The sequence below is a fragment of the Petaurus breviceps genome, unplaced genomic scaffold (genome assembly GCF_028583685.1).
Source record: "Petaurus breviceps papuanus isolate PSGF00001 unplaced genomic scaffold, PetGlider_PUasm1.0 90630, whole genome shotgun sequence".
NCBI lineage: Eukaryota > Metazoa > Chordata > Mammalia > Diprotodontia > Petauridae > Petaurus > Petaurus breviceps.
The window spans coordinates 150,420-164,537 of NW_027187291.1; the positions used below are offsets into that span (position 1 = coordinate 150,420).

General features: G+C 45.3%; 1 protein-coding gene across 10 annotated transcripts in view; it reads right to left on the reverse strand.

The window, feature by feature from the left end:
- Positions 1 to 3,760: 3,760 nt before the first annotated feature.
- Positions 3,761 to 14,118, reverse strand: part of ARHGAP23 (Rho GTPase activating protein 23) — a 131,174-nt gene continuing 120,816 nt past the window's right edge. For all 10 annotated transcript variants that reach the window (XM_069064278.1, XM_069064277.1, XM_069064276.1 and 7 more), the window contains one exon: positions 3,761 to 6,465. In XM_069064278.1, the coding sequence (XP_068920379.1) occupies positions 5,377 to 6,465 (1,089 nt within the window). In that variant the 3' untranslated portion in view covers positions 3,761 to 5,376. The remainder of the gene's footprint in view (positions 6,466 to 14,118) is intronic.

A 14,118-nucleotide genomic window follows, 5' to 3' on the forward strand; every position in this document is an offset into this window, starting at 1 on the left:
CCTCCTTTCAAGCTTGTATATTAGTCCCAACCTACTCTGGGCACCTCCAGTGAGTCATAAGCTTCTCTGGCTTATGAAGGTCCTTGATGCTGCCATCCTTTGGAAAGGACTGTCTCTCAAAGATGCTGAAGCTCTTTCCTGGAGACCCTTGGAGTTTCTAGTTCTTGTAGCTGCCCTAGACCCTGGGGGGTGAGAACCCCAATTTGAGTCAAAGACTTTAAATTTTGTCCACTGGGTACACCCTGTTCCCAAGAGAGCTTCCAGCTGGGGAAGGAAACTGAAGAAATCAGGACTTACCAAGGCAGCTAGGTGGCACAGTGAATAGAGCACCAGCCTTGGAGTCAGGAGTCAGACCTGAGTTCAAATCCGGCCTCAGACACTTAACACAAAACTAGCCGTGTGACCTTGGCAAGTCACTTAACCCCAATTGCCCTCCAAAAAGCAAAAAAAGAAATCAGGACTTACCTAAGGTAAGGTCCTAAGACCTAAGGTCCTTGATACTTTGATTCCAAAGGTTGCTTCCATTACACTTTGATTGATATATACCTTGTCCGTGAAGGACCATGTCTACTACTCCCCCCTCCTAGAAAGTGCCACCACTTTGAGACTTCTTGCCAATCAAATCTTTTGTTGAATCAACTCCCAGCCAGCCAGTCCCTGAATAATCTCCAGAGCACCATCTCTTTCTCCTTCATTTCCAATTCAGTCATCAGAATCTGGAGGGGAAGCTACTCTGCCATTTTATAATATCCTTTCCAGGACGCTGATAGGTCCCGTGCCTCCTTGCCCCTCTCTTCCCCCTGACTTAATTGCCTTTTAGCTGGGAAGTTAGCCAAAAGTCTAGCTGTATACCTGGGTGCCCCGTAAGGTCCAGTTTGTGGCCAATCACCTAGCTACACTCCCATGTTTCTTATTAACCCTGGCTTATTGAGTTCCTTTGACCAGATTGTCTGTTGGCTCCCTTGGCTCATTGCTGCCTTGCTAGCATCGCTGCTGACCATCATCAGACACTGTTAGAAGGCTCCTCTTTACTGTTCCTAAGCAGAGCTGTAAATCTTTGCATCCTCTCGACTTCACTCTGGGTTCTACCACAGTGAAGCTTAGTATCTCTAGCAAACTTCTCTTCCATTCCAACATCCACGATTTCATTTTGGTTGCTGAGATGTTTTTTTAAATAACTTTTTATTTATCTTTTATTTTCATATCACCTACATTTCTTCCTTTTTCCTTCCCCATCTCCTCCCAGAGAGCAATACCCTATAACAGAAGTTTTTTGTGTTTTTTTAAGCAATTGGGGTTAAGTAACATGCTCAAGATTACATGGCCAGTTATTTTGTGTGGGTGCTAAGTATCTGAGGCTGGAACCGATCCCGGGTCTCCCGATGCCGGGGCCAGCGCTGGTGCTCTTACTGTGCCACCTAACAAAAGATTTTTTTAAATGAAAAGAATAAGGGGAAAATAAGCAAAAAAAATCAATATATAACAAAGATTAAAAAAAACTAAAAAGAGCAAGAAGATAAAGATGAGCAAAACCAACCTACATTTTTAAAAAATCTGATGATACATGCAGTAACCCACAACTTTGGACACCACCACTCTCCCCCCAAAAAGGAGTGGAGAGGGTTTTTTCTCAGATGAATTGCACTTTCTGACTTCAAACCCAGCCTCTACATACTTTCTTGGATATTGCCAGCATCTCTTTTCTCTCCCTGGTAACTCAAGGTACTACCCAGTTTCCAGTATAATGAAAACCAGAATTCAAAGCAGAAATTATACAGCCCTTTGGCTTGTCTCCACTTTGCCCAATGGGACAGGCTCACTTGAGGCTTATCTAAATGGTTCTCTCCCAGCCCTGCCACTAGGTCAATCACTCAGGCCCTAACTCTGCCCTTCCTGGACATTGCACTTGTCTTGATCTCAGCCCCGCTGGTTTTCCCTGGAATCCAGAGGTGGGCTGGTGCCTGCACCCCCACCCCAGCCTCACCTTCCTGATCCCCAGGGAGTATGCTACACAACTCCTCTGTACTGACCAAGGTGAAGGAAACTCCCTTAAGAGTTGGAGTTTTTCCAAAGGAATTCCTAAGAAATTAGGAGAAAGCAACAAAATGGAAAGGCATGGAAATAAGACAAGTTTTGTGGAGTTTAATCCAAACAAGTCTAACTACAGGTGAATTTATCTGGTATATCATATGGACAATATTTATTAGAGGGTTGTGAGGGTGGCTAGGATTTTTCCTGTTCTCCCATAGCCTCATCAAGATGTATGTCTGGGGCGGCCAGGTGGCACAGTGATTAAGAGCGCCGGCCCCAGTGTCGGGAGACCTGGGATTGGTTCTGGCCTCAGATACTCAGCACCCACACAAAAATAACTGGCCGTGTAACCTTGAGCAAGTTACTTAACCCCAATTGCTTTTAAAAAAACAAAAGATGTGTGTGCACCCCTTCATTCCACACTCATCACTGCCTAGGAAAAGTATCTTGACTCTCAATCTGTCTCCAGGTTACTCTAGCCTAGGTTTCCTTATCTTTCAATATCATAAAAAAAAAAAAAACCTTTAGTCTTCATGTGGAAGTACCTCTTTACAACTGATCTCCATCCCTACTGCTGACAAATAAGCAAGTACCCTGAATCTCATAGAAGCAGCAGGCTCAGGACTTGTGGAGTGAATGAACTTGAATGATTTCACCAGGAACTTATCAAGCCCTAGTCTTAGAGAATGAATGAATGGGTGAATGAGAAAAAACCCACTTATTAAAGGTTTTGCTATGTGCAAAGCATTGTGGTAAGCACCAATCCAAAAAGAAAAACAAGACAGTCTCTGGTCTCAAGAAGTTAATCATCCTTCAACTTTCTTTTGCCATCGTAGTTGCTGTATTTCCAGGCCCTACTTCCTTCTTTCCTTCCCCAGTGCCACATATCCCAGACCACAGGTATTCATTTTCTGGGGTTTCCTCAGAAGGAAAAAGGGTAGATGGGTCAAGATATCTCAAGAATGAAATTACAGATATTTAAAGGTACACAGAACAGAAAATTATCAAGCCCTGAATGAGCAATCTCAGACTTGTTTAGTTATCTTCTAGCTTAAATTTTTCCCCATCCCATTGAATTATTCCCTTTGAGTGGAGCTACAATTTCCTCATTTTGTAGTTGGCCTCCCCTGTACTGAGAATGACATCCATCAAACTGAAAGGTCCTCTGCTCCTACCATGAAACACCATTTTGAGAGTGGCTCTCTTGAATACTCTGGATTGAGCTCCTTTCTCCATTCTACAATCTCAGAATCACTCAGTCAATCAAGATGGCTTCCTAACTGCCAATGAGTATGGGAGTCTTTGTGTTCTGGATCCCTCAGGCAGCCTGCTGGAGTCTATGGACTTCCTAGAATAATGTTTTAAATACATAAAATAAAACACATAGGATCGCAAAGGAAACCCATTATATTGAAACAAAATTATCACAGTAGTTTGTTTAAAATGTGTAAAGAAAGACTTGTGGCTTCCACAGAAACAGGGCCCAACTCCCTCAAGGGCTTAAATAGTCTACATGAGTTATTGTGCCTCCAAAATTAAAATATAAAACCACCTCATCATATATGGATGAACTTCTCTGTACTCAAGACCAGTGGGTACAAACTGTACTAAGCTAGTCTTATATGACAGATACAAGCTTAACTTAAGATAAAGTTAAGAACCACTGGATAAGATGTTAAGATCAGAACCTTTGATCCCATCAAAACAAGTGAGGCATTGAAGCATCAGACTCTTTGAAGAAGGCCATTTATTTCCAATATATAGACTGCACTTTTAAGACAGGATTTTTCAGAAGCAGAAACTTTTAGTTTTTGCCTAAAGAAAGGTGTCCCAATGACACACGGAAAGAAGAGACATGCGGAGATGAGAGGGGAAGAGTTGGGGGGGAAAAGTGAAATTTATCCAACACTGTTACAGCACTTTTTAAATGAAACATCTTTTAAAATCCTTATAAATTCTTTATAATATGTTACACATTTAAAGACACTATTTACAAAAAAAGGGGTGAGGTGGGGAGTGAAATCACTTTACAGCAAATCTTTGCATAAAACAGGAAAACTGGCAGCCATGGAAAGTGAAATCCTGTCAAGGCTTCCCTGGAATGACTGGATTTTGGAGTGGGGTGGAATCATCTGGTTATTTTCAGTATATTTACAATGTAGGGGAGAGAGGTGGTAGCCCTACCCACTCACCTTGAAGGGAACAAGTTGACTTCTTAGCCAGTGGGATGTGTATATAGGTGAATATTGGTGGCAGTGATCCCTGTCCCCCATGGGAAATGGTGGCCCAGATGCTCAAGTCCTGAAATCTAGAGCAGATTGGGTTGGAAGAACAAAACAGAAGTAGAGGGAAGGAGTCACCCCCCCCAAAAAAACTGTATGGGGATCTTGTTATTGCAGCTCCCCACGGTAAAAGCCCTTCATGGGGGTGGTAATCAGAGCTCCTAGACATTTGGCAAACGTTTAGAGTTAGGGGAAGTCCTGGTGTTTGTCTTTGCTTCAGGGGTTTGGCCCCGGGACCTCTCCCTCTGACCTCACTTGGACAAGCAGCAGGGGACAAAGTGAGAATGATGGCCCAGTCTGCACGGGTCAGGAAGAAGAGGTGAAGGTTGACTTCTAGCAGGACACTTATAGACAGCAGGGGACAAATTGAAAACTGCTACAGAAATTTGTTGGCTGGGATTACAGTAAACACAAATACAGACACACAGCATACATTCACATTACGTAATAACTAGCTCCCCCAGCTCCTACACACAATAGCTCCAGGAGATGCGAAATTGTTTACTCCTCTCCCTAACTCTTGAGAATCAGGTATCCATGATTAGTCCTGGGGTCAGGATAGGGGAAGAAGTGAGTGATTGGTATCATTCATCTTTCCTTTAGAATAAAACCAGGGGTGCCCCTCCCCTGCATAGTTAAAGGGGGATATTTGGGCTGCTGGGTGTAAGGCTCTAGAGGGGTACACAGAAGCAAACATACAGGTGATCACAGAATGCCTGGAACTGTCTTTATTTTACCCCATTTATTCGTCTTTCATATATTCCCCTCCCTTCTCTCTCCAGGGCTTATCTGCTTCTCTTCTCTCTGACTCGATCTCTCTTTCCATCCCTGTCCTCTTCACACTCCCTCACTTTGTCCCCCAACTTCCCATTTTCTTCTCTCACCAATTCCAGAACAAAAACATAAACGCTAGAGATTTCACTTGCCGTTTTCCCCTTTCTGGCCAAGCAGGAAAATAAAGGTGACTATGAGAGGGACAGAAGCTGCCCCACCCCCGAGATCGAAAGTTGGGGAATCACTAGAACAGAAAAGTGGCTCCTTGTCGAAGGCGTGAGCCCCGGGGTCACAGACACTGGTGGAGCCGCGACGTAGCTGTTCGACGGGGCGCCTGGCTGCAGGAGCTGGCCAGCTCCCTGGACTGAGGCGACAGGGAGGCAGAGGTGGAGGAGGGCCGAGCCTTGGTTGACTCTAAACTGCTGAGGCCGGAGTCCTTATTGTCACTGTGAGGCCTGGCCGAGGCCCCCTCTCCAGGGGTCAGGGAGCCGCCTTCCCCCAGCTCCTTCCACTCATTGAAGTTGAGGTCTGTCAGGGGGCTCTGCACCACCACTGTGTGCCGCCTCCAGCTACTGCGGCGCCGTCTGGTTTCAGGGGACAGAGGCCTCCGGAGCTTCACCCCGAACATGTCGTCAGCTGAGCCCCGGAGCCGCAGCCGTAGCTGCTCGGTCAGCGAGGGGCGGGCGGTAAGGGCCGCCTTCCCCCCAGCTGCGGGCGGCGGCCGCAGCGACTCCTGGCTGCTGGACGAGGCGGAGCCGGCGAGGTCGGCGGGGGAGTGGGAGGCTCGGCCCCCAGCGCCCCCGTCGTCTCCGTCGGGTCGGTTACGCGAAAGGCGACGGCGGGCCAGGGTGTCGCAATGCATCAAGTGGTGAGAGCTGAAGGAGGGCCGTCGGGGCAGCCGACCCTCAGGCCCCGGGCGCGGCCCGCCGGCGCCCTCGGTGTCCGTCTCCACGTGGCTCAGCTCGCTGCGCTCGTCGTCGGCCTCGTCGCCCACGCACCCTCCGCCTCCGCCGCGGCCCTCGGCCCCGGAGCACACGCTGCGGTCCATGGTGGACAGGGTGGAGTAGCCGGACACTATGGAGCGGGTGTCGGCGGCGGGCCGCTCCTCAGCCCCCTCTTTGGGGACCCTCAGGAGGCTGTGGCTGCCCGGCGCCCCGGCGTCACTGGCTTCCGGTGGCTGCCCTCTGGGGCCGTCCTGGACCGCCGCCGACGGCAGCCCCATCCCCGGCTTGTGGGCCTCCTGCTCGGAGTCGTCGTCCGTGCTACTCCCCAGCCCCCGAGCTTCGCACCTCTTCTTGCGTTTGCGGTTGACCGCCGAGATGAAGGAGATCGCCGGCATCTCCCGCGTGTACGGCTCTTTCTTTGGGGCCCACGAGCCCTTGGGGAGAAAAGGGAGCATTAATTAGGAGAGTCCTGAAACCTCCAATCTGGGCCTCCGGGGGGGACAGCTGTCTCTGCTCTCGCTAGCCTTCCTAACATTCAACTGATGTCGAAATGCTTTAATCAGTCCTCAGATCTTGTGTGGGAGAGAGATTGGTTGGATTTTCTATGACCCCAGGAACTAATAGGACTAATGGGTGGAAGCTAGAGATCTGGACTCAATATAAAGAAGAAAAAAAACAAGATGTTAATTAACTCCTTTAAGGCTATAATTGATGGGGGAGTCATCAAACTTACACACCTGGAGTTTCCCTCACACTGATGAAATCACCAGTCAGAATGCCAGTCTTTAACCACCCTCTACCATCCCCTATAAAGGGGAAAATAGATAAATATTTAGAGCTGTCTACAAATGGAATGAACTCCCTCAGGAGGTAAGGTCCCTGTCATTGGAAGTGAACACAGGCTGGGTGACCTGTCATTGAGGACAGTGAGAGGCCAATCCTACTTGATCGGGTCTGGACTAGATGAGATGACTTCTGAGGTCCCTTCCACCCCTGTGGTGCTGTGATAATGGAGACTGTAGGCATCCATGCTTTACTGGGAAAATTTCCAGTGTTTCTTTTATGAATAAAATCAGCTCTTAGTACTTGAAAGATACTTTGGATTATATTGGGTAAAGTCCTTTCATTCCCACGTGATTTTTTAAAAATTGTTAGTGTTGTTGCATTTTTTTTACATACATGCTATATGAGATATATATTTTGTTAAAGAGTATTCCCCTGAGTCTATTGATAGAAAATGAATTGAGTAGCAGTTGCAAAGAGGTAACTTTCAGCTCTGTGGGAGGAAGAACTTCCTAAGAGGGTTACAAGTGAAATGGGTAGTTTCAGGAGAGAGGAGGTCTCTAAAAGACCTTTGGCAAAAGCCAAAAGGCCAGGCTTTTCCCCACACCTTCCCTCTTCTCTGCATCTCCTTCTTTACCATGTCCTTCTCTGGGGAGAGAGTTCTAGGCCAGATTTGAACTCAGGAAGATAAGTCTTCCTGACTCCTGGTCCAGCACTTAGCTCTCCCAGGTCTTCTCCACCGAAGGTGAAACTGGGGGATAATCTAGTCAATGAAACTTCATTTTAACTTTGGAGAAGATGATACGCAGGGAAAACCACCAAGACAAACAATCACTAGTAGTGTGACCCTGGCCAAATAATTTAATGTCTTTCTGGGCCTTTTCTTTTTCATGTATAAAACTAACAATACCCATACTGTCTCTGCCTCAGGGTTTTTTATAAATAAAGTAATCTTTGGAAGCCTTGTTCAGTTGTGTTTGACTCTTCCTAACCCTATATGTTAGGAAAACCTTGGGGTTTTCTTAGCTATTAAAGTAGTTTGCCATTTCCTCTTCAGTGGATGAATGTTAAATGACTTGCCCAGGATCACACAGCTACTAAGTGTCTAAGGCTGGATTTGAACTCAGGTCTGCTAATTCCAGGCCCTGTGCTCTGTCCCCTGAGCCACCTAGCTGTTTCTAGGTAGAAGCCTTAAAGACTCTACATCATGATTATTCAGAAGACACTAGAATAAGAGTTTCTGGGCTAAAATCCCAGTCTTGCTGCTGCTGTCTGTCTGAGCTGGCCAATGATCCCTCAGGGCCATCTCACTGTCTTATTCTCTAAAATGAAGGGATTGAGCAAGAGGAGTGATTCCCATTTAATAGGCTGTGAACCCCTTAGGAGTTTGTGCTAAAATAATTTTAACGGTGCCTGAAGTAGTAAATAATTGTAAAGAGTGTTCTGAGTAGTGTATGAAATGACCCTGGGGGTCACATTTGTTGTTGTTGTTGAAAGGGAATCCCAACTCCTGGCCCATTTGTAGAACAACAAGGGAATTTTGGGAACCATTACACTGGAATGAGGAAAAACTGTGCCTTGCTTGGGATGATGTAGCTACAAACATCTGAGGCAGAATTACTTACTGCTTACAGCTAACTTACTTCCAGTTCTCAATTCTAGGAAAGGATATGGCAAAATGAGAGTCAATGCAAAGTAAGGTCACAAAGTGATGAGTGTGTGTGTGTGTGTGTGTGTGTGTGTGTGTAGTGGGGGAGACTCTTGGAGTTTGGGGATAAGGAATGGGATCTTAGGGAGTTCAGTGGGATGAGAAATCTTGGAAGTCAAATACAGAACTGAATGCTTTGGAATAACCTATAGAGATATTTTCTTGAAAATATTTCCTTATCTGTAAAATGGGGATGATAAAAACCTGTTTTGCGGGAATATCACCAGGCTCCAATGGGATAATAGTGTAAATGACAAAACAGGTGCTGGTTTTTTATTATCTTTTTCACCTTCCCCAGTGTGAACAGGGAGCAGAGAAAAGGAAGAAAACAGCTTTTATCTGAGGAGGGTGTTACTCTGTATGTGTGCATAGGGATCCAATCCCAGAGCTAGAAAGATGTGGGGTCAGGTCCAGTGTTTGCACATCCTGGATGTATGATCTTGGGCAAGTCATTTGATCTCAGTTCCCCTAAGTAGTACTCTAAGTTGCAGAGAAGGTGCTAAACTGTTTTGGTTGAGGGATTTCCCTCTGTCAATGAAATCCCAAGTACAATCACTAAGATGTATTTCCTCCAGATGTGCTGGTCTGCTCAGGCAGCTACAGTGTCCCTTTACCCAGAATCCTCTTCTGCCAACAACTATATCCTACTTCAGCCATTGCCTCTCCTCAAGTCATCAGACTGTTTATTTTGCAAATGCATCTCTGATGAACATCTGTTCCAAAAAAAAAAAAAAAAGGATGTTCCTAACAAATAAATAAATACAAATAGGTATATTGGGATATAATAACTAGATATATTGGGATAAATAGAAAACCTTAAGCATTTAGGTTTGAAATCAATTAACTTCAAGGAATACTAGCTAGAGGACACTCTGACTGGCAGAAGCTCACTCAGAAAAACAGACAAAACAAGGAGCAGGTAGGTGGTGAAGTGGAGTCAGGAGCACCTGAGTTCAAATCCAGTCTCAGACACTTACTAAATGTGTGACCCTGGGCAAGTCACTTAACCCCGACAACAACAATAACAACAAAAAACCCAAACTAAACTGTGGGTAGGATTCATTGAGTATAAGTTCAATATGACCTCAAAGTGTGACTTGGACTTTTTTCCCAGCTATTTCCATCTGAGGCTGGACCAACAGGAGTGGTGACAGTCACACTATCCTTTCAGAGAACTTCTGCAGTGCTGGGTTCAGTCCTCAGCACCACCATACTTTAGGGGGGCAATTTACAAACTGGGGGATACATGTCCAAAGGCTAGTTATGTCTAGAGACAATGAGGACATGTGAAGGAAGTAGGGATGTTTACCTTGGAGAAGAGAAGGCTAAAGGGAAATATCTTAGTTGTTCTCAAAGATATTAAGGATTGTCATGTGGAAGATGAAATACCTTTCTTAAGTAAACATCACACCACCAATTCAGGCCTTCATCATCACTCAACTAGATAGCTATAAAAGCCTCCTAATTGGTTTCCTCCTTATCTCCAGTCTCTTCCCTTCTCCAAGCTATCTTTTACAAAGCTGCTCAAATGATATTCCTAAAGCAAGGTGATCTGACTATGGCATTCCCCTCCTCAAGAAGCTCCCAAGGCTCCCTACTGCCATGAGGATAAGATACAAACTTCTTAGTTGGGAAGTTAAAGCCCCATTTGGCTCCAGACTGCCTTTCTAGGCTTACTGCCCATTACTCTTACCTTCTATACCTTTCTGCACTCTGAATTCCAGTTGAATAGACCTACCTCCTATTCCCTGTACCTTGGCACAAGCTGTCTCCCATGCCTAGAAAGTACTGACTCCTCAACCTTTGCTTCTTAGAATCTCTAACTTACTTCAAGGCTCTCCATGAGGTCTTTCCAAATGCCCCTTCCACCTCAGTTCTATTGCCCTTCCCCCTGAAATAGCTGCATTTTTGCAACCATGTATGAAGTTGTCCCTCTCCAATGGAAAACAATCTCCTTAAGGGCAGGGACTATTATTTTTCTCTTCTTTTTTTTTTTTTTTTTTGGTCATTGTATCCCCCTGCACCTAGCCCAGTGCCTAGAGGACAGAACAAATAACACACTTAGTCAATGGCTGATGAATGAATGAATAAGCTTTGTGTAGCTTAAAAGGGCAAAACTAGGTTCAATGGCAGATGTGGCTTCAGTATAAGAAAGAACATTTTAACAATCAGTGCCTTTTCAAAAAAGGAATAGGGGGGCGGCTAGGTGGCACAATGAATAGAGTCAGGAGGAACTGAGTTCAAATCTGGCCTCAGACACTTAACACAAAAACTAGTTGTGTAGGGGTGGCCAGGTAGCACAGTGAGTAAAAGCACCGGCCCCAGTGTCGGGATGACCTGGGGGATCGAATCTGGGCTCAGATACTTAGCACCACACCCAGAAATGACTGGCCGTGTAACCTTGAGCAAGTTACTTAAACTCAATTGCTTAAAAAAAAAAAAAAAACCTAGTCGTGTGACCTTGGGTAAGTCACTTAACCCCAACTGCCTTGCCCTTCCCTCTCCAAAAAGCAAAAAAATAAATAAATGTTTGTTGACTATTGAAAAAAAAGAAAAAAGAAATAGGGTTTCTTGTGATGAAGTGAATGAACTCTCTAGTACTAGGAGGATTCAAGCAGAGTTATCATAGCAGAGATTTCTAGGAGTTTGGACTAGAGGACATTTGTAGTCCTATTCCACCCTAAGGTCCTGTGAATCGGAGGTTCTTGTTTAGTCATTTCAGCTGTCTCACTCTTCCTGACTTTTCTTGACAGAGACACTGGAGTGGTTGGCTACTTCCTTCTCCAGCTCATTTTACAGATGAGGAAACTGAGGCAAAAGTGACTTGCCCAGGGTCAGGTCTGAGACTAGATTTGAACTTGGCTCTTCCTGACTCCAGGCCTGGTACTGGAGTGAGTGAGAGAGTGGAAATGGATTAACTTATCTCAGGATACTTTCAGAATGGAATGATTTACTGTATCCTTTTTTTTACACGATAGAAATACTGTCCCTATCTGTTTTTGTTTTCTTCTTTTTCCCTTGGGCAGAAGGAGGAGTAAAACCTTCTGACACGAGGTCCCTTCAGCTTCCCCCTCCTTCATTTCTTCTGAACACTGCCATCTCATAGTGTCATCACCTATTTCTCCTCCTTCCTCCCTCTGGTCCAAAAGAAAAGCTATCCCTCAAATCCACCAAGACTCATCTCTTTGCCTGTGCCACGTGCCTCCCTATGTCTTCGACCCCCTTCCCTTCCCTCAGGACCTTGCTACACTACCTTCTTGCAGTTTGCATCTTTAATTCCTCCCTTGCCTTTTAATTGGCTCTTTTTTACCCTGCACTTAGCTGCTTTGTGCCCGTGTGTTTGCTGGTCATCTCCCCGGGCCTGAGGGCAAGGCTGATTTTTGTTTCTTTTTGTATCCTCACTCCTTAGTGCAGTGTACACAGTAGATGCTTCATAAATGCTTATTCGACTGATTGACCTCTGAGCCCATCCAGATAATACAATCTCTCTCTATTTCATCATTTTCTACTCTCTCAAACCTTTTCCACTTGGGTTTCCGTCCTCCTCATGCTCCTGAAATTGCTCTTTCAAAGCTTGCCAATAACCTCCTCGATGCCAGATTCAGTGGCCTCGTTCTCCTTGACCTCCAAGAAGCTATTAACACTGTTCACCTTCCCTCCTTCCCCCACACTCTCTTCCCTAGGCTTCAAAACCACCATTTCCTATTCTGCTTCAACCTTTCTGTTCTTTTTTTGTCTCTATCATCTCTCTTCGTCTCCCTTTTATGTGGTTTTTTTCCCCAAGTATCAGTTCTTGGTGTTTTTCTCTTGCTATGCTCTTTTCTTGGCAATCTCCTTCAGTCCACTCCAACTACCAGTTATCCAGATGATTCTCAGACCTCTATCTCCAGCCCCAGGCTCTTTCTGAGTTCCAGACCTCTATCTCTAACTGCCCACATGTGGACACAGCTACACATGACCATCTCACTGCCTTAAATTTAATGTCTAAAACCTGACATTCACACCTTTATGCCTTTGTTATTCTTTGGTTTTCAGTTGTATCTGACTCTTCATGATGCCATTCAGTGTTTTCTTGACAAAGATACTGGAGTGGTTTGCCATTTCCTTCTCTGGCTCATTTTACAGATGAGAAAACTGAGGCAGATGGGGCAAAGTGACTTGCCCAGGGTCACACAGTTAGGCAGTGTTGGAGGCCAGATTTGAACTGAAGAAGATGAGTTATCCTGACTCCAGGCCTGACCCTCTGTACACTATGGCGCCACCTAGCTGCCTTTGCTAGCAGCTTCCAATCCTTAGTCTCTCCCTGACTCCCTCTTTTATCTATTGAATTCCTATCCATCCACTACAACTCAATTTAAATGCCAACTTCTCTCAAATATTTTCCCTCATCTCTCAGGTTGGTAACCATTTTCTTCCTCGGGGCTCACAGAGAATTTGGTTCTCTCTCTCTCTCTCTTTTGCTGTTTGGAAGGGGGAGGGCAGGGCAATTGGGGTTAAGTGACTTGCCCAAGGTCACACGGCTGGTAAGTGTTAAGTATCTGAGGCTGGATTTGAACTCGGGTCCTCCTGACTCCAGGGGTGGTACTCTATTCACTGAGCCACCTAGCCACCCCTCTATATCTCTTTAATGCATTTATAATACAATATTCTGTGATCAGCTGCCTGGGCATCCTGTTACCCTACAAGATCCTAAGCTCCTTAGGGGTAAGGACTTTGTCTCATCTAAGCTTTACAATTCCACCACTAGCTGGTTCACAATACTCTACACACAGTAGACATTAAAGAAATGTTTGTTGTATTGGTTAGTTGTTTCAGTTAGGTCCCACTCTTTGTGACCCCATGTGGAGTTTTCTTGGTAAAGATACTGAAGTGGTTTGCCATTCCCTTCTCCAGTTCATTTTACAGATGAGGAAACTGAGGCAAACATAGTTAGTTAAGTGACTTGCCCAGGGTCACACAGCTAGTGAGTGTCTGAGGCCAGATTTGAAATCAGGAAGATGAGTCTTCCCGACTACAGGTCTGGCACGTTATCCATTGTACCACCTAACTGCTCCATCCTATTGTCAAAGAGGAAAATGTCAAACAAACTTGGTCCAAGTCCCCCAGATGGTAAAATTGCTAATTGGGTAAGTGTATTCTGGGGCAGATGACATCGTTCTCTTTGGGACCACAATAAAACCCAAAGCTCTTGGTTTCAGGGAAGATCAGGATCCCAAGTGCCTGGCACACAATGCCTTTAATCAGGCTTTACTGATGAATGATGGCACAAGTTCGATCTGGCAACTCTAAGTTTGGAAGTAACGCCTAGGCTGAGACTGGCTCATTTTCTTTTATATTACCACTTCTAATTATACCACCCTCTTAGCACAATCTGCTTCCTTTTATCTTCCAAACATTGATCCTCCAAGTGGGTGTATTATATAGCACAGTGGAATGGCCACTGAACTTGGAGTCAAGTGGACCTGTGTTCAAATCCTGCCTCAGACAGTTGTGTGACTTTGGGCATGTACTTAACCTCTCCTGGACTATTTCCTTCTCTGTAAAACAAGATGAGGTTGGACTTGACATCCTCTAAGGTCTCTTCCAGCCCTAAATC